Source organism: Camponotus vicinus, unplaced genomic scaffold (assembly GCF_025532165.1).
Source record: "Camponotus vicinus isolate PSW18456_S1 unplaced genomic scaffold, iyCamVici1.0 SCAF_10, whole genome shotgun sequence".
Taxonomy (NCBI): Eukaryota; Metazoa; Arthropoda; class Insecta; order Hymenoptera; family Formicidae; genus Camponotus; species Camponotus vicinus.
Window position 1 is genome coordinate 904,887 of NW_028141946.1, and position 18,698 is coordinate 923,584.

General features: G+C 33.5%; 1 protein-coding gene and 1 long non-coding RNA gene across 2 annotated transcripts in view; one reads left to right on the forward strand and one right to left on the reverse strand.

Moving 5' to 3' along the window:
- LOC145961075 (uncharacterized) overlaps positions 1–18,698 on the forward strand; it is a 33,842-nt gene that overhangs the window by 5,689 nt on the left and 9,455 nt on the right. Inside the window, exon 3 of the mRNA XM_083080910.1 lies at positions 6,874–7,035. Coding sequence (XP_082937036.1) covers positions 6,874–7,035 — 162 coding nt within the window. The remainder of the gene's footprint in view (positions 1–6,873; positions 7,036–18,698) is intronic.
- Positions 14,494–18,612, reverse strand: LOC145960682 (uncharacterized). The gene is made up of 5 exons (XR_014435443.1): positions 18,393–18,612; positions 17,809–18,142; positions 16,617–16,732; positions 16,299–16,528; positions 14,494–15,999 (listed from the first exon to the last, which is right to left on the reverse strand). It is a non-coding gene; the product is annotated as an uncharacterized LOC145960682 (long non-coding RNA).

The following is an 18,698-nucleotide window of genomic DNA, read 5'->3' on the forward strand; positions in this document are numbered from 1 at the left end:
CAAATACATGCTTAATTTGATATATTTTACAAAATTTATAATTCTGAACTTGAAATAGAAAATTTTAATTTAATTAAATGTTTAGTGGTTTCCTCGTGAATTTTATAAGACTGTTTCCTCAACATTTTATTGTAATTTCTAGTTTTTCCCGGCCTTCCTAGCTAGAGTATAGGTAGCTGTTGTTAGGGAATGTCTTCGATATTGATCCGTTCGAAAGGAGCTCGACGGGGTGGAGTCGCTTCGCCCTAAGGGTAGTTTTTACCCCACCATCGCTCGGCAGTTTCCGATTGGACGAGAGAGGAAAAGATGGCCGCCGAGGCACGTACCGGAAACGTGATGCCCTGATATAGTCAGATGAGGGCTTTCCTTCGGCTTTTCTCTCCTTCCTCCTTCGCGTTTCGCAAGAAATAAGCTCTGCAGCCAAGAGTGGACCAAGCAAGCGAGAGAACCTTTACCGTATCTTCCTTCCTCCTTCCCTCCGTCGGCTTTTTGCAAAATTTATTACGGCGATATATTCACATCCATTAGATACCTCACTTCTTTCGCCTGCATCTTGCCCTCCGCCTTTCTCTTCCTTCGTCCCGTCCTCCACCTTCTTCCTTTTTTTTCCTCTTTACCTCAGCCTCCATAACTGAATGCACTCTACCGAGATCCCAGCATCCTTTTCATTCCGGTCGGTTGCATGCAAAGCCCTTTAAATCATGACGGAATACTCTTTTAGGGCTTTATTTTAAATCCGATTTCGTTCAAAATTTATTTAAACGAAACGAATTCGCTGTCAATAAATTATATTGGTTCATGATTATTAATAATTTCTGTATCGATTTGTTCAAAGTATATTCCATCAAGAAAAATAATGGTAAAGGCAACTTGTAATAAATTATGTCATGTCGAATTAGTTTCATTTAAATACTTGCATAAGAATATAACATACAATATACTGATGACATATGATGTATTAATATATCTATTTAATTGCAACAATATTACATATAAAACCATTTGTTTTAGAAATTTCAAATTTTTTTTCTAAATGCATTGTTCTATTGTTTTGATTCTATCAATTCCAATTTATTTATATTTTACACAGAAATTTTATAAACTTTAAATATCATTTTAATATCCATTTAATCATTTATTATTATTTGTTGCATATATTATATATTCATTTTTGTTGCATTACGCATTGATATAATTTGCTGTACATTTGCCTCGATTTTATATCCCGTGGCGTTTCGCTTATCGCGTTACTCGCTCGAGCTGCGAAAGGGTGAAGAGGTCGTGAATCGTGAAGGCTGCTTAAACTACAGAAGGAACGAGAAACTCGGAGGTTGAGACGGTTCGACCTCTGGGAACCGCGGTCGATACTGCGTCTCTGCGAGGAAGGCAGTGTTGCCAGTCGGTTGAAAATCGCTTGGAATTTACACTTTCTTGGTAGACTGCAGTTTTTGATGCAAAGCAATCTATTTTATGTCTGGATATTTTTTTTAGAAATTTACTTTTTTTTATTTATTAAATTTTCACGAAACGTAATATATACTTGATACCTTTTTCACAAAATATATACAATTAATAATTTAATTAAATACATATAATATGTCGTATATCACAAGAAATTAATTTTAATGAGACTAAATTGTAGAGAGTGTCAAGTTTTTTCTTATGAGATTTGTAAAGATGATTGATTAAGACAACACTTTGATAGCATTATTGTTGTTTTTCATCTATTCTGATTAGGTATAATGATATGAAGACTAAAGGTGCAATGAAATATTACAATCTAAATATGCGCTTTTTATTCTTTTTTTACACATATTTGTAAGTTATAGATAAAAACCTGGATCATATAATCAAAGTTTATAAATAAAAAATAATAAGGAATATGCATTAACATATCTAGAATAAAACATCAAAGTATATATATTTAGTCGATAAATTGAAGCAAATTAATTTTGGAAATGCCAAAAACGATTCAGGTATTTCACAGAAGTCTGTCTACTCAGGAGTGTTTTTGCAGGCATCAATAAACCGTTTATGGGAGCTTTGACCTTTCGTTAGAACCTTTCTTATGTATCTTGGATCATTTCGGCATTTACAGGCAAGGGAAAAAATTGTATCGTGACGAATTCAAGGAGAAACATAATTTCGGAAAAGCAAACATATCTTTAAGAATATCATTTCTTTAACTTTTTTTTTATATAATCTTAGTACGCGAGGAAAGCAAAGAAGATATATCGGGGATCCAAGGATACCAGGGATCAGGGATCCAAAGCCTATTAATGCTAATGGCAGATTTTTTTTGGTTATATAAAATAAATAAATAGAAATCTTAACTTTTTGAAAATAAGTTATAAGTATAAAATTAAAAGCCAAGAAAGCAGCAGATTATTTTTACGATTCATCTTAATCTAAAAAAATATATGGTTACATTATAACATATAATATTAGAGAAAGTAGCCTAAGTAAAATCCAAGATTGAAATCACTTCGTCACTTTGATAATAATTAAATTATACATTGATTAGATCGCAAATTTTTCATAAACGCAACGCAAATGAATAGTGATATAATGAACAAAATCCCGCAATCGTTGAAGCACGTGCTTCCACTCGTTCACTCTCGATTTCAATGTGTTTTTATTGCGTCTCTTAAATTCGCATTTATGAGCTCTTATGTTCTCCCCCGTCTTCCCTTTTCTTCTATCGGAGTGACTGGACCGAGCTGTAAAACGCTGCGCTATGTTGAAGACAAATCGTCCGGCGTGAAGTTAAATAGGTGATAATTGTGACCGATATCTCATAGCAATTGCAATATCATAAATACTTTAATGAGTGAAACGACCTTGAATTTTATTGGTTCTCGTTATAATGCACAGCTGAGCTGAATGATCAATCACTTTATTATACATATGTGCGTTTACATTATGGCATTAAAACACGCGTTATCTTCTAGAGCCATTATGAATGAATTGTAATGTTTCTAGTTTAGATAAGAAAATTAGTTTGGAAATATCGATAAAATTTACAATTCGTATATATTTTATAAATTCGTATATATTTTATAAATTAAATTTGCAAGCCTTTTTTGATCATTTTTTATATTAAACCTATTTTCTCTAGCTTCTCAGAGTAATGTACAATATTATTAAACTTTGGATGCAAAATTAATAAGAGCTGTCATTAGTCATTGAAGTTACTTAAAACGTGTTTTTGCTTAATTAACGTGAATAAATATCTGATTTAAATATGCATCTCGTCTATAAATTTAAACATGCTTATTACGTCCATTTCTTTAAAGATCGCTTAATTAATCTAGATGTATAAATACCGATCAACATGTAGATATCACATAATGTATGAATGAAATATTTTATCTAGAATGAAATCGCTCAGATATAATTTATGAGATGATTATTCGTTAGATGACACGCAACAATTGTAGTCGTAAATACTTTAATGAGCGAAACGACCTTGCCGATTCTATTAGCTATTCTTATAACATTCAGTGTTTAAGTTCAGTGACTAATGATTTTATCGCTACTGTATCTATATGCGATTATGACTGTTTAAAACGACGATAAACGCGCGCAGCGGATCAACCTAGTTTTTATCGCGTTACATATTACACGTGATATAAAACATCACAAGTGTAAATTATTAAAATAGTAAAACATTTGTATTGTGTACAATATTTTTATTTATTTTTTTTTCCTTAGAATCGAGCCATAATTTGTAAAGATAATAAATTCTCTTCGGGTCTCAGTTCATTAAACAGTTATAACGAATACACGTTACACATTTCCATAATGAAAGTTTCTAGCGTAGGGTCTGCTGCCTGATTCAAGATCTTGGAGATCAAAGAATACAACGTATCCTTATAGATTATCTATGCTGCAGAAACGAAACAAGTTTTATGCTTTGCTTTCTAGGATTGTAAATTTATTGCCTCGTAGATTCGAACTTTGTGTCCCGATGGTCTTTTTGACGAACGACGATCAACGATAAAATATGACTTTACAAACCTATCGAGCGCTGTTATTTAAACGCGGTGGCCGGCTATTTAAGTCTTAATTGCCTACAGATTACGTCGCTATAAAATAATAAACCATGCTATATACACTTAACTAGAAGTGCCTAGCCGTTTTCTGATCAAAGTTCTTTAGTTTCATTTTCATTGCGTTTTCAGTTTCGAAAAATTATAATCTCGATAACAGACAAGATGTCAATGTAATCTAAAAGAGATGCGAATATTTGACATAAATTATTCACACCTAAAGTAGAATCGATAAATAAATTTAAATTAATTATATGGAAAGAATTGAGATTAAAGGTGTATTAGTATTAATAAAAATATCGCGAGCAGCATTGAATTTTAACTATTGGCACAAGATGGTCGTTTGAAACGAAACAGGATCCCTACGAGCAGCCATGACGCGATTCAAGTAGAAGAGAATCTATTAAGATATCGTGGGCCGAACCTGAAATCTCGAAGCGGCTCGAGTTAACCAATCGCGACATCAACAGCATCGAAATCCTTCCACGCCGTTGCTATTTTAGAATTCACGCTCGCCAGCCTTTCACGACGCACGCTTGTGTTGGCCAAAGTATTTTAATTAAAAGTTTTTAAAGTCCTGAAAGAGCGCACCGCCAAAAGTGATAAAGATACTTGACATTTTTATCGTCAAGCCATTCTGAGCATAATCGATGAAGATGAGATGTGTGTCGACTTATACGAGAACCGGGTATATTTTTAAATTGATATATTATAATTTGACAATGTGAGAAACCGTTAATAGGATCATTATATTTGCAAATGTATCAAATTTTTATTAACTCTTATTTCGAGCTGAATTATAAATCTTTCGCAGATTGTTCCGCACAAAACATGAGGAATGATACATAGATACATGCTTGATCATCGCGATGGATTCAAACGGATTACAACAGCATTAATCGATGATAAAAAAATTCATGTGCATAATGAATTATTCGATATTAGTTTGTTTTTGAATTGCAAAAGGTTTATTTATAAAGTTTAAACGTCACAAAAGTTTCATAAAATTTTCGCATATTAAAGTCGATCAGGTGCTTCAGATTCTCTTGATGTCGATAATAACAATGGAAATAACGATAAGAAATAATGAAGAGCGTCGACGGTTTACCGATACAATGAAAAGAGCCATTTCACTGGAAGAATGTTCAAGGGAGCGTTAAACATTTCTGAGAGAAATCCAATCAATGGCCTTTGTTTCGTATTTGCAGAAGAGCGTTAAGAGCCAGAGGCACCGAAATAAAACTGGCTAGTGACTCAATTTTCGGTGCTCCTTTTTACAGTATAATGACTCGCTTCTTTCCTCGGTCTTTCTTGAAATTCCTACCGAGAAATGAAACGTCGACTATTTTGTCTTCTCACGTATACATTTCGCGTCTTGATTAACGCGAATATCCAAGTGTCGAGAGATACTCGACACTCGTATCAATGTTGTTGACAGCGTACCATGTATCATTTTTTAGAACAAGTTATATTCATCTACATGCATTGTTTGACTCATCATTTGATAAATCGACTTGGCAACGCGCGTCGACTTGACACGCGGAAACGTTAGAACTTACCAGCGGGTTTCGCAACCACGTAATGCCAAGCGATGCAACGTCGAGCGTAGATGGAAAGAAGCGATAAAAGCGAAAAAGGGTTAAGTCGAAGCGAACGATCTGTCATCGACGAGCCGGCATTTTACAAAGTATAAGACCGAGACATATCTTGTGCAGGTGCTACACAGAAGGCAGTCCGCAGGTAGATACGGTGGGCGCCTGATTGGCCTGCTTCGACCTGACTCCGTCCTACGGTTTCGCGACGGCAGTGTGCGAGGCAAAGAGAGGCGGTCGTTGTTACGTGTCGCTCGCAACAACTCGTCTTGCTGCGCCTTGCTCTGCTGCTTGGCTTAAGCGGGAAAGAGAGAAGGTGAGAAAGCAAGAGCGGAAAAGAGGGAGAGAAGAGGAGAGAGACAGAGAGAATCCGGTACAGTTGAAGCATAGTAAATCCCGTTGGCTGGTACCTACGGTCTCTTGGGCCGTGCACGCGTCTCAGCTCGCGTAGTGGAGTTGCCAAGCTTTGGCAGCGAGCTAACTCGTTCAGCTCGCGGTGTATATTTCCGTTCCGTTACGTTCACCAACGTCGCCTCGCTTCGCCTCGTCGCGCGGCTGGTAGGCAGTCGAAATCCCGACGACGCGACGCGTCCTCCTGCGATCTCGCGGGCGACGCGATCCGGATGTCTCGTGATATGTGGTGAACGCCCAGATGTTATCGTTGCTGCCGTTCCCACCTTCTCACCTGTTTTCTTTTATTCCGCGCGATCGATGGTATACGTGATAAACACGATCGCTGCGCGCTCGATGTGATGCGAGCATTATCGTATACATCATCTTTCCTATGTAGATCTAGACGAAGGAAAGAGAGAGAGAGGGGGGGGAAAATGGCGTATTCTGAAAATTCTTCAGACTGTACTTCGTGATACCAGTCAAGCGAATTTTGAATCACGGATGAATGATCGTGATAATCGATAATTCTAGTATTGGTGTGCAATTTTTCTCGTCATTATTTGTGAAAGTGTCTTATCGAAAATAAATGGCTGCTTGAAAGAAACATGGTGCAAGATTCATGATTCGTGTTTTTCAAGAACAGATTTAATAAAAATGTTTATTAGTGACATTGTAATTTGCATTAGAATAGGAATTATAAACATTCTTGTATGAAGTCTTCTATGTTGATTTTGAAGGAACAATGTTCGTGAAATTTCGTAAAAATAGCATATCCAATGTCCCAGTTTTTAATCAGCTGTGCTAAACGCGGGTCCAATGTACATTGGCTGTTTCAGCAGTTGAAAAACGGATCGGCATGGAGTAACTACTCGGGTCACAGCGACCCTTGGAAGGGAAAAGGGCAGCCCTTCTGCCGCCACGACGCACGACCACATCGGACTGTCGGCGTCCTGCAGCGACCCCTGCGTCATTATTATTATTATTATTATAGCCGCAAGGTGAGTCGAGAAATGTCATATTTTTACTACATTAGAATTATTTCCGTGGACCGATTATGTCTCTAAAAACTGCTCTCCCGCGCATCAAGATGTGCATCAGAAAGAAGGATGGAATAAAAACTTCCAAATCTCGTTTTTCATTATTTAAACTTTGTTAAACCGGATAAAGTTTTTAAATGCATTCATTATACGCTCTATCAAATTAATCATAAATTAATAAAATATCTATAAGTAACATTTTAAAATTGAAAAATTATTTAAAAATTAAAGAATCTCTTAAATATCAAATTAATAATTTTTATACAAATAACTTTTATTTCACGAAATTAAAGAATTATTTTAAAATTAAAACATTATTTAATTATTAATGTTACGAAATAATAAAGTGCGATATTCGACGCTCATTCTTTACACGAGAAATCAATATGCTATCAAATAGATAAATGACATTACAAAATTGATAAAATGTCTAAATTATTTATTTCAAATTGTGTGAATTGAATTATATTAATTTTCATGTTTTTTTACGTTACGTATATAACGATAGTTTACCGGTATCTATTCGCTCATTATAAATTATTGAAATTCCTACCGTGATACAACAATCTCATTAGGCAATTAATGCTGCAGAAAGAAATTCGTGTGAGAACCATCAACTCTTACGATTCGATCTTTCTATTTTACGATTCTCCAATGGCACGCATGTTTAGCATTATTTTGTTCTTCTCACAAATACCTTCGTTCTTTACCCTTCCATCGTCGCATTAATTCACATATACACGCACACCCACATCTTATGACCGTGCAAACCTGCGAGAGATATAAAGTATATAAAATAGCTTCGCTATCTAAATTACTTTCGCTAATTATACATTCGACCCGAAAATTTTACCTGCCATTTATACATATGATCTTCGAGAATGTGTCTTGCATGTCATTTGCGCAGTAATTATGGAATAGGATTATGTGAATCCAATATTTGCAAATTATAACAGTTTTTGAATATTTGAATTTGAATATTTTTCGCTTATTTTTTTTATTTTTATTCTTTTCCTGTTGAAAAAATACTTAACATAAATTTTAATACTATAAATCAAAAGTCTTAAAGAGTTTAAATCTATAGCTAATTTTAGCATCAATACGAAAAGAATATTACAAATATATTGTATATGTATATCCTATATATATTATTTTATATTATTATATATTATCATATATTAATAAAATTAAAATAATATTATTATTTAATTATATTAAAATAATAATATTATTTTTACCAATAAAAAAAACGTTTGCTCTAAATCACAAGTAACAGCATTCTTCTTTAAGGGTGAGACTCTTGTATCCATTAAACTCGGGAGATACCACGATATCGGGATACCTTATATAGTGGCATGTTTCTGATTATACGCTCTGAACGTGCGATATCTTTTCGAGATACAACTCGAATGGGGTCTCTGGTATTCGAGTTTTAGCTTGGCTACAGTATGCGTGGGGGTAAAGATGCATAGTGGTGGAGAGCGGATTAAATAAAACTCTGAATTTATGGAAAACAAGGGGGATAGGAGGAACGAACGGGTAGATAAAGGGGGAAGCGCCGGTAACTGTCAGACTGGGAGTACTCGCGCTCGAGAAGTTTCCCAATGAATTTGAATAAAAATGAGGTAGAGAAAAAGGTGGAGAGATACAGGGAAGCCATGGGAGCTGGAGAAGAGATAACAGAGAGAGGTAGAAAGAAAGAAAGAGATGAGTATCCTTAGAGTCGAGCGAGTAGGCGCACTGAGTTTCTATTCGCACAGGAAAGCCTGCATAGATAACTCTGATATTTTGATCGAATGTCATGTTTCGATAAGAATGTTTATGATGATTTAATATGCATATATCACTTTATATGCCATAAATTAATATAATTCCCATTTTTCTTATCGCGTTAATGTGTGTCTCGATTGTCGAATCGCGCTTCATGGTGAAAGTTCAGGTTCGGCTGGACCAGTCATCGGGACATGATGGCCGAAAGGAGGAAAATCTCTCCCAAAGCTTGTGTTAGGGAGCATGGCTGCCGACGAACGATGGCGCGAAGCGAGTGGCATGGCCGTTTTCGACATGGCAGCAGCTTTGATTTTTTTTCTATTTTTACATCTTTCACTCAATTGCAATTGAATATAACAAAGTTTTAAGTACTTGAACTAATGAGAGAGTGACATATAATTTTTCAAAATTATAATATATGTATAAATCAGTCTATCTCAAAAAATGATTTGTTCACATAACCAGATTAAAAATAACTCAAATTTTTTGATAAGATAAATAAAAACTCCAGTCTAAGGATAATATATATATTAATTGACATATATAATTTATTATCTATTTCGTGAAACACATGGGACTGACATGAACGTGATTCCAAGGGAGACAGAAAAGTATTGAAACTTCTCGAGTAGGAGAATCATCATGGCCGTGATGTGACGCTCTTAAGCGACATACCACGTGCCACGAAGGCGAGATGGTGTTTGCTGGTTGCCCACGCATAGCGGCTCGCGATCCCGCGACAGCCATTTTGAATTCCAAGACTCTTTCTACAGCGAACTTGCTGGTCGGAGAGCAGAGTGTTTCTGGCCCCGCCAGAAGGGCAGGAGCCTTTCTCTGCGGATACCGTCGCGTTCTCGTCTTATTTTTCGCGTGTCAAAAGACCGAGACCGTGAGCAATATTGTTGATACTTGATGTTGTAGCCGTATACCCTCTCCGCATCACCCGTATATTCCGCTTGGCAGGAGGCCGCCTCTGCGTAGACTTTTACTTCACGTATCTCGTATATGTCGGTTCCTTTTTCTCTCAACTTCAATTATCTATTTATTTGTACGTAGCATCCAAAAATTAACGAATGCTTCATCGTAAACAAAAGTATAATATTTGATAAGAATCATCTTTTTTTTAGAAAAACTGTCATTTTGCACATGTACTTTAAATGATATTATTTTATATATACATGTAAAGCACGAAGAAGAATGTTAGATTTTTAAAAATATATTTTCTCATATGATTCGAGATGATTTTATTTTGTAATTGAAAGTGAAAATCTTTTAGAAATCTTTTAGTATATAAGCATTTCTTGCATTTTTTTAAATTATTTAAAATATAATAAACATTTATAGATTTTTCTAAACTTTCATATGGTTAAAATGCAAAATTTTCGTCGGTTGTCATATGATTTCATACTAGCTAGCTTTAATAGAACTATATCTGCGTTTTACCGTCGGACGTAAATATATTCTACTTCAATATTTTGTTTTCAATAAGAGAGAGAGTGTTCTTCTAAATTAATTTATATGAAAATACTATTTTATTTTGAAAGATATTATTTTTATCAACAAATCTTTTTGCAAAATTTAATTTTTTTCCGATTTATTCTATTGATAAATAGTTTTTGCCTTATTTAATTTATCAAAATTTTTTTCTTGTGCATTGACAAACAATATTGCAAACTTTAAAGCATATATACTTGGGTTTTTCTTAATTTGATAAATGATCTTTTTCATACTAGTCAATTCCTTGAGTAAATTTCATTTCCTATAAAATGTTTATATATAATAATTATTTTAATTTTCTCTGAGATTTTCTTTTATAATATACTGAATTATAAATTCATTTTTATTGATTTTTTTCTCTATTTTATTATAAAATTGTCCCCTTTAACATTAGTTTTAATATTGTGTTTTTTATTTTTCCCATATCTGTTCTTTTGTGCAACTTATTATTTTTATAGGACTCTAATATATTAGCATAATTATTTTCTAACGAGTATCTTATTTCTTAATAATTTACGAACATTTAAATATTTCTATGTCGCTTCATATATCGATGAGTATATTTCAAAGATAGGCTCATTATGTACGACAGTAATTAATGCTGTTTCCTACACGTTTGCCTTGTTTTTTCTTTCACTTATAATATTATTTATAAGATGTTGGTCTAATATATTAACATAAATGCCTATTGGCAAGTATCTTATCTATTAGCAATGTAAAATGCGAACGCTTAAATATTTCTACGTCCCTCCATATATCGATATTGCATTTTGAAGACTTGTTGCACGTGATAGAAATTAATAAAAATGAATGAAGAAATATAAAAACCGGGAAAAATAGGTGTTATAATAACATTTCAAAAATATAAAATTAGCTAAAATGTAGCAATAAATCACGATCAACAAATGAATAAAATATAAATTTATACTTTTTATGTCTTATTTTTTCTATCCGTTTTATTCTTCGATTCTTTTGAGGATACTCGATACCGATACTCTCGAGTACGCAGACAGATACGTATCTTGGATCTGCAGGATTATTTGTTTTACAAGAATAGACTTCTATATCAACTTCCTATGTTTAGGCTCGCGTATGCGTATGCAAAGTCGGCGGATCGTTCCGGTGATATGTAAACGTACTACTTTATGACTGACGACAAGTTTATGTTGATTGCTTATGTTAGTCATTCTTTTACTTTGATTAAAATTCCAATTCAGTGTGAATGCAGTTTATAAAATTTGATTTTATTTTTCCTTACAAATTTATTTTTTTCTCCCAAAATCTAAGTATATAATCTTTTAACAGTATTATTTTATATTTTTGCTACATATTTATGTGAGCTTGTCGTATGTGTTATGTGAGATTGTCCAATTTTCATTTCATGTTCTTTCTCTCTCTCTCTCTCTCTCTCTCTCTCTCTCTCTCTCTCTCTCTCTCTCTCTCTAATATTGAAATATTTATTGATACATATTAAATATGTTTGATAGAAAATACAACATTCTTGCTAATGTTTTCATTTTCACCCGCTAATCAAATTTATTTTAAATTAAATATTACATTTTTTAATTAGAGGAAATATTTGTACTAAATAGATGGAGAAAATGGCATTTATTTTATATTTTCTTAGTTTCAATTCGATAATTTTATTTAAAATTATTAGAGATAGATTTAATAATTTTATTCAAGAAAACTTTGTTATACGAGATGAGACTGATGTTTCTGAGTCATATTTGGTTAATGCAATCTCAACTCCTTCTCTCGAGCTCTCTTTTATTTACGCTGGACCGGTAGAAATTTATGAAACCCCTTTATTCTCCGTCCGGAAAAATAACTTCATGTTTTCTAGCGGTGTCATCCTCTTATATCATCACATTCTTTCGCCCTATCTATGTGCATTTTATATGTTCTGTAATATGAGTGATGAGAAGAGGTAAAAGTATTCTCTCATTTCACTTCCGAGATTACCGACATGTCTTTTTCTGTTTTATCGATCTTGTTGGTCCAACTTTTAGTAATCTTAGAAAGATGGCGTCCGTATCAAACAGAAATCTGATCGTCTAAAGTTTTGAAAAAATTACAATAAAGAAAAAAGTAAATTTCTTTTTGTGTCGCAAAATATTTATAGAAATATTGAATATGAAATATTAAGAATAATATGATCAAATTCACTTATGGAAGATTATAATGTATCTTCTATAACGAAGGTGGTGTATAAGTTAATGAGAAAACAATAATAATTATATTGTTATTAATATTATATTCTTATTAGTATTATTAAAATATATTTGATTAATTAGCATTTTGATTTATAATTATATAACAATGGTATTATAATTAAATATAATTATAAATATAATTAAATATATTTAATAGTAATTAAAAATATGACATAAGTGCAAAATATTTCTACCACTATTATAAGTAAAAAGAAATAAAAAACCGTAGAAAATTTTTGCAATTTATTTCAAATTTTCTTCGAAACCTGAGAACAACATACTATTTAACATATGGTGCATTTATGGTGCCTTTCTTTTGTTACTCATTTTTTATGTCTCTTATTTTTATCTCCGTTCCCTTTACTTGCTAAAGGAGATTTCATCACAGTAACCCACTTATTTTTCGTAACAATGATTTCAGGATCTCTCTTTCCTCAGCAGACCCTTACACCACCAACCATTCTAAGCAACATTCCAATGGGAATACCCTTCAAGAAATCATCTCGTCTTACTTTTGACCGATATATTGACAAAAAATGCAAAGTGCTTTATCCGAACCACTTATATTTATTGCCTACTTATCCCTATCTCTTTAAACCTTCCAAATCTTGAGTCAAATCTTAATTTCCATATTATATTCTATGGAACCAAAATATGCTTCATTTTTTTGCTCCATAGCTTTTCTTCATATTTGCAGCATTTTTTTCCCTCGAATTCATATACAAAACTATTTGCTATTTTTTCTTGGATGCAATTTATTTCTATTTACATACTTATATTTTCTTAAAACATTTATTTAAAAATGTTAATATTGTTACAGTTTATATGTTTATAATTATTTTATATATATATAATAATTATAAACATATTAAACTGTAATACAATTAACATTTTTAAATAAATGTTTCAAGAAAATATAAGCATGTAAATAGAAATAAATTGCATTCAAGAAAAAATAGCATCCATCGAATTATCTAAATAGAATATTTTTTCGAAATTAGAGTATGACTTATATTATTGTTTGCGATTGCATTTTGAAGGTTCTTAAAGATAATATGTTATATAACTGTCGACGTCGAGTGCTCGTTAGATGTCTGAAGTGTTTCCGTTTAAAGTTTCATGGTCGAATCTGGGTTTGGTTGGTTCGATCACTGCCGATCAGTGATAGTGATTCATAAATTCAGAATAAAAAAATGGATGCAATAAAAATTTCCAGATACTTCAGACTGTTCTATTTTTAATTTATTTCACCACTTGAGATAATAATCTGAAAAATATTCTTTTATTACTAAAAATATTATTATAAATTTATATATAATTCCCATGTAAATAGATCGTATTAAATTATAATAATTATATTATATAAAAGGATATTATTTTATAATTAATTAGAATAGCTCGAATAATTTAGTATATTAAAATAGAAAATGAAAGTAATAACAACGAATGGAAATTTATAGATATACGAAAACGAGTGAAACAAAAGAGATTTCGTGCATACAAAATATGTTAAACAATAATTATTTTTTAAGATTTTGATAACGTAAAATAAGTAGGAAAAATATTAAGAAAAGATGTACTTACTATCGTATAAAATAAGTTTAGGATTTTTTTTGAATTTAGACTGCAAACTCTCGAATCGGTTAAGTAAACTGTAATACAGCTGACGAGCAAATGTAGCAATATAAACAGATTCGTGATATAAACGAAGATTTCTCGACAACCGAATGTAAACGCTGACATATGCGTACGATTCGTAGAATCTGATTTGCTACTTCAGATCTGAATCAAGGTTTTACCAAAAAAAACCATACTTTTTTAGATTGTGAATAATATTAAAAATGAAATTAGAATAAAATGTAAATTTGCAATTTTAAGGAAAAGTTTATCTCTCTATAAATTATTTAATTTTAATTCGCAGAATATTAATGCTTTTTTAATTAATAAAATGATTTACATAAAATTCTTTATAAAAATACCTATTAATTAACTGTATAATTTAGTCTTTTTCCTTGATTAAACCCATGAAAGAAATGTTGAATGTAGATTGACGTAATGATTACATATTGTTTCATCGAAAATTTTCAGAGTTGGATAGGTAGAAGATGGATTTTTAGAAAGTAGATATTAAATGTATAATACATATCTTCTTTCCCCCGGAATAGTCGGGGCTAAAATGTAGGAAATGCGCGGAATTTCGAGAGAAGAATATGTATAGTGTTGTCAGTATACTGGCCAACGAAATGGAGGCGGAGAATTAGGCGAGGGGTATTAGGGGTGGAGATCGGGCTGCCTCTCATTAAATTTAATTGTCCCTTCGGATGAGCTTCCTTAATTACTTAGTTCCCTCTACGGTTCTCACCACCTCTTATATAAGCACTTTATATAGCCTTTGCTTAGGCTCCACTTGCGTTTGTAACAATTTAAAGCATTAGAATACTTTTCCAACGTTATTTCAGACGACACACTGCCATTTTGATTCGACGAACAATAAGAAATTTCGTTACGCAATTTACCTTTCTGTGTACGCACATGTAATTACATGTGATTTGTCCGCGACGAACGAGTACTGTTCATCACGCATCGTCATACATGTTGCATCATATATCATTAATCATCGAAATGAAAAAATTGTAAAAATGAAAACGTTTTTCCTCGTCGAGATAACGCATTAACTGCACGGCATCTCTTAGCTTACGCGAGATACACGAGGGGTACGCAACGGCTGACAGTCCGAGAGTGGTGGAAGTTGGACAGGCGGGATGAAGTAAGGGATGATAGGTGGGGCAGAGCGAAGAAAGAGGGGAAACAGTCTCTAAATATGCTAATACCCGCGCTGTGGAGTAATGAGTTTCTCGCCGCTACGATTCACCGGACTGCTATGCATATATATTCACAGCTATAAACACAACTTAGATTACTATGTAGCGTATCAACTGCCACGGCATTTATGTATCGGTCGCCCTATCCTTATCGTAAGACATGTGTACATATCATGAGACGTTTGACACATGTATATCGTTGTTTTAAAAATTACATTTATTTTATTATGATTTTTTGATTGATTGTTTCTTGATTTAATCGGACATATTCGGATGTACTTTTTAAAAAAAGATATTGCTACTTATGTATAACGTCTTTAATATTTCTAGTCGTGGCTGTGATAGCGCGTTCGTTCATGTCATGTATTATACATGGAATATGAATGCAGCTCCCGTAATTTCCGTAGGTTTCTACCTTCATCCTGGATCGCCATTTCTATCCCCTGTGCCTCGTCCATCACATTTTCAATTTCCACCACGTTTTCCGTTTCCTGCTTCGAGGCTGCCGCGGCTTCTTTTGATTACCGGGAATACTTCGACAATGCCGTTTCATCGATCGTTGTGTCAGTCTTACCGTCGGCTGTAGCGACTGATTCAGTTGTGACAACGAGCTCTTCGTGCTAACATTTCAACAAAATTTATTTGTAGATTCTCCGAGAAATTTAGGACCGATTCTTTTAATGAAAATTTGAGTGATTACCATTTTTTTACGATTTTACATTTTTTAAATATTTTAATAATTGAGTTTTTGAATCGAAGCAAAATTATATAATATAAAGACTGCGATCTGATCTTAAAAACGCGTTTAAAAAAATTATAGTTTCGATTTGAAATGAAAATTTCCGTTTCCAGCTGTCATCGCAGGACTGTCTGCTATTGACAAGTACATATGCACGTGCAAAAAATAACATTGCATTACTTGTAATCGGCCAGGATTAACGCGGTTGACATTCCGGCCAACATTGCACGTTTGTTGCACTTGACGCAGGTTAAAGAGATCCGTAAATCCGAGCATGATGGAGCGATGTTTAGGAAATCGTGGTCATGAAACGTCAAAGAGGCGCGTGGCCTGCGCCGACGACGGATGACGATGCCCCGGGAAAAACTAGACTAGGCGTTTTTATGGGCCATCAAATTACACCGACCACCCTATAAAATGTTTAAGCGGACTTCCGTGTAAGATACGCAACTGGCGACTAGGATAATGTATACTTTGGCAAAAGTGCATCCAACTTACCTGTCCAGTTTACAATCGTACATTTTGGGAGGATCTCATGGAAGTCACTTCATTTACATTCAGCTTCGTTTTCGACCGTCTATCTTCGTGTCTGATCTATCTTCGTGTGGCTTTATCTGTTGATTGAGAAAGTTAATTAATTAGAATTTTAATTATATTTTTTTTTAAAGCTGTCTTTTAATATTTTGCGATTTATTTTGTGAATTATTTCGTATATGACAATTAACGTAGATTCTTATTCAAGCTTTACGTAATTTTAGAGACATTTTGTATAAAAAAATTTATTGCGTCAACTCTTTCTCTCTCTCTATCTCTGTCTCTTTTCTAATATTTCTTTCGTTGACTCGGGGAAATGAAGACATCAGGAGTGTGTGCAGGTGGATTTGCTCGCGACAGAAGCTTCACATTTAGCTTTTACTAATCTAATGTCCGACATTGTGAATGAACGCATAAACGACAACAGTCTACGCGGACAACTGCGTCGTTAATATCGCGTGACAAGAATAAACGTCGACTATAATTCAATATTATAATTATACCCTCGTAAGAGGTTTTATTATCCCAATTAATATGCATCGTTAAAGTAATTGCTATAGTAATGTAGACTACTCACACTCATTGTGAACGTTTAGTCGTCTTAGATCGTGCCATTTCGTAAGATTTATAACATATATGCATAGCTGTTCTGTCTTTCAAAAAAAAATCTGACAGATTACTTTAAAATTGATTTTTTTAATTGATGAAAAGTCCATTAAATAATACAAATAATATAGATTTTCATTTCTTGTAACATATGCACTTTTTAAATGCGTTTGTTTTAATAAAAATGTATTTTTTAAATCAAGCACGCTATTTTGAAACAATGTGTTTCAATCATATACATATGTATAAGACAACAATTTTTCCAATTTAATTTATCACAAAATTGCGAATGGACCTGCATTCTAATGCAGACGATCTTTCTCTCAAGCAACAGAATTTTTTCTTGCAGATACGTAAAAGTAAAGATAAGTGCAAATGATGAGCTTCAATCAACGTGCATACGTGCATGGGCTCGCTAACGGGCTTTACATCCGTCCGTAGTACATATCATCGATGATAACGCGACGTTCCGATGATGACGCGGCGGTCATTTTAAACAGAGATTCACACGGGGACCACCCACCTCACGGAATTGGCTGATTATATATACCTTAACTTCGGCAATTTCGGCGTCTCGTTTTTACATTCGCCAGAAAAATTCGGGTAGAAACCGAGCGCCGGCTGAGATTCGTGAAGTTCGTTTCAGAGATTACCGCAAGTTTGTGGCTCCGGGCGACTTCTCTCTTCTCCCGTTCTTTGTTTTTTTCCTCCTCATACCGCAGGCCAGATAGGTATGTTTCTGGATCTACTAATTGGTCGTAAACGAAACGATGTTCGAGCTGAGAGTCCGACAGTCTTCCCGGCGTTCCACAAAATGTTGTTCGCGGTAAGGCCTCGCAATGATTTGCACCGATGAGTGACTTCTTTATCGAGGATGTCCTCCTCTAGAAATTAATATTTAAAATCCCATAACGTGTTTATTTTCAAAAGAGAAATATACGTGTATATAATTCATAATTATATTTTATAATGTCTATGTCTATAAATTAATTCTGCAATAATTTGCGTTGATTAAGCTGAAAATATATAAAGAAACGAGATAATAGAGTGCAGATTTAATTCTTAATACATATTTATGATAAGAATTAATTATCTTATTATATAAATATACATATATATATATTTATAACTCACAGAGTTCTTTTGATTTTACATTTTCAATGACAAAAGAATCTTCGGAACAAAAGATTCCTCGCATCGTTTGTCGCAGGGAGAAAGTTTCCAGGGCAAAGAAATCCTTTCCACATCCGTTCCTTCGAATCGTTCGGCATCGCTCGAGATCAGATCTCGCTTGCACGGGGTTCGTGTGCATGTATTTACAAAATTTACCCCGTGACACTCGCGATCGCGCAACCGTTTCCTCGTCGACGGCGATACCGATGTCCGCGATGGTGGTGGCAAATATATTATGTCTCTCGTAAAATTAAGTTTTTACGATCA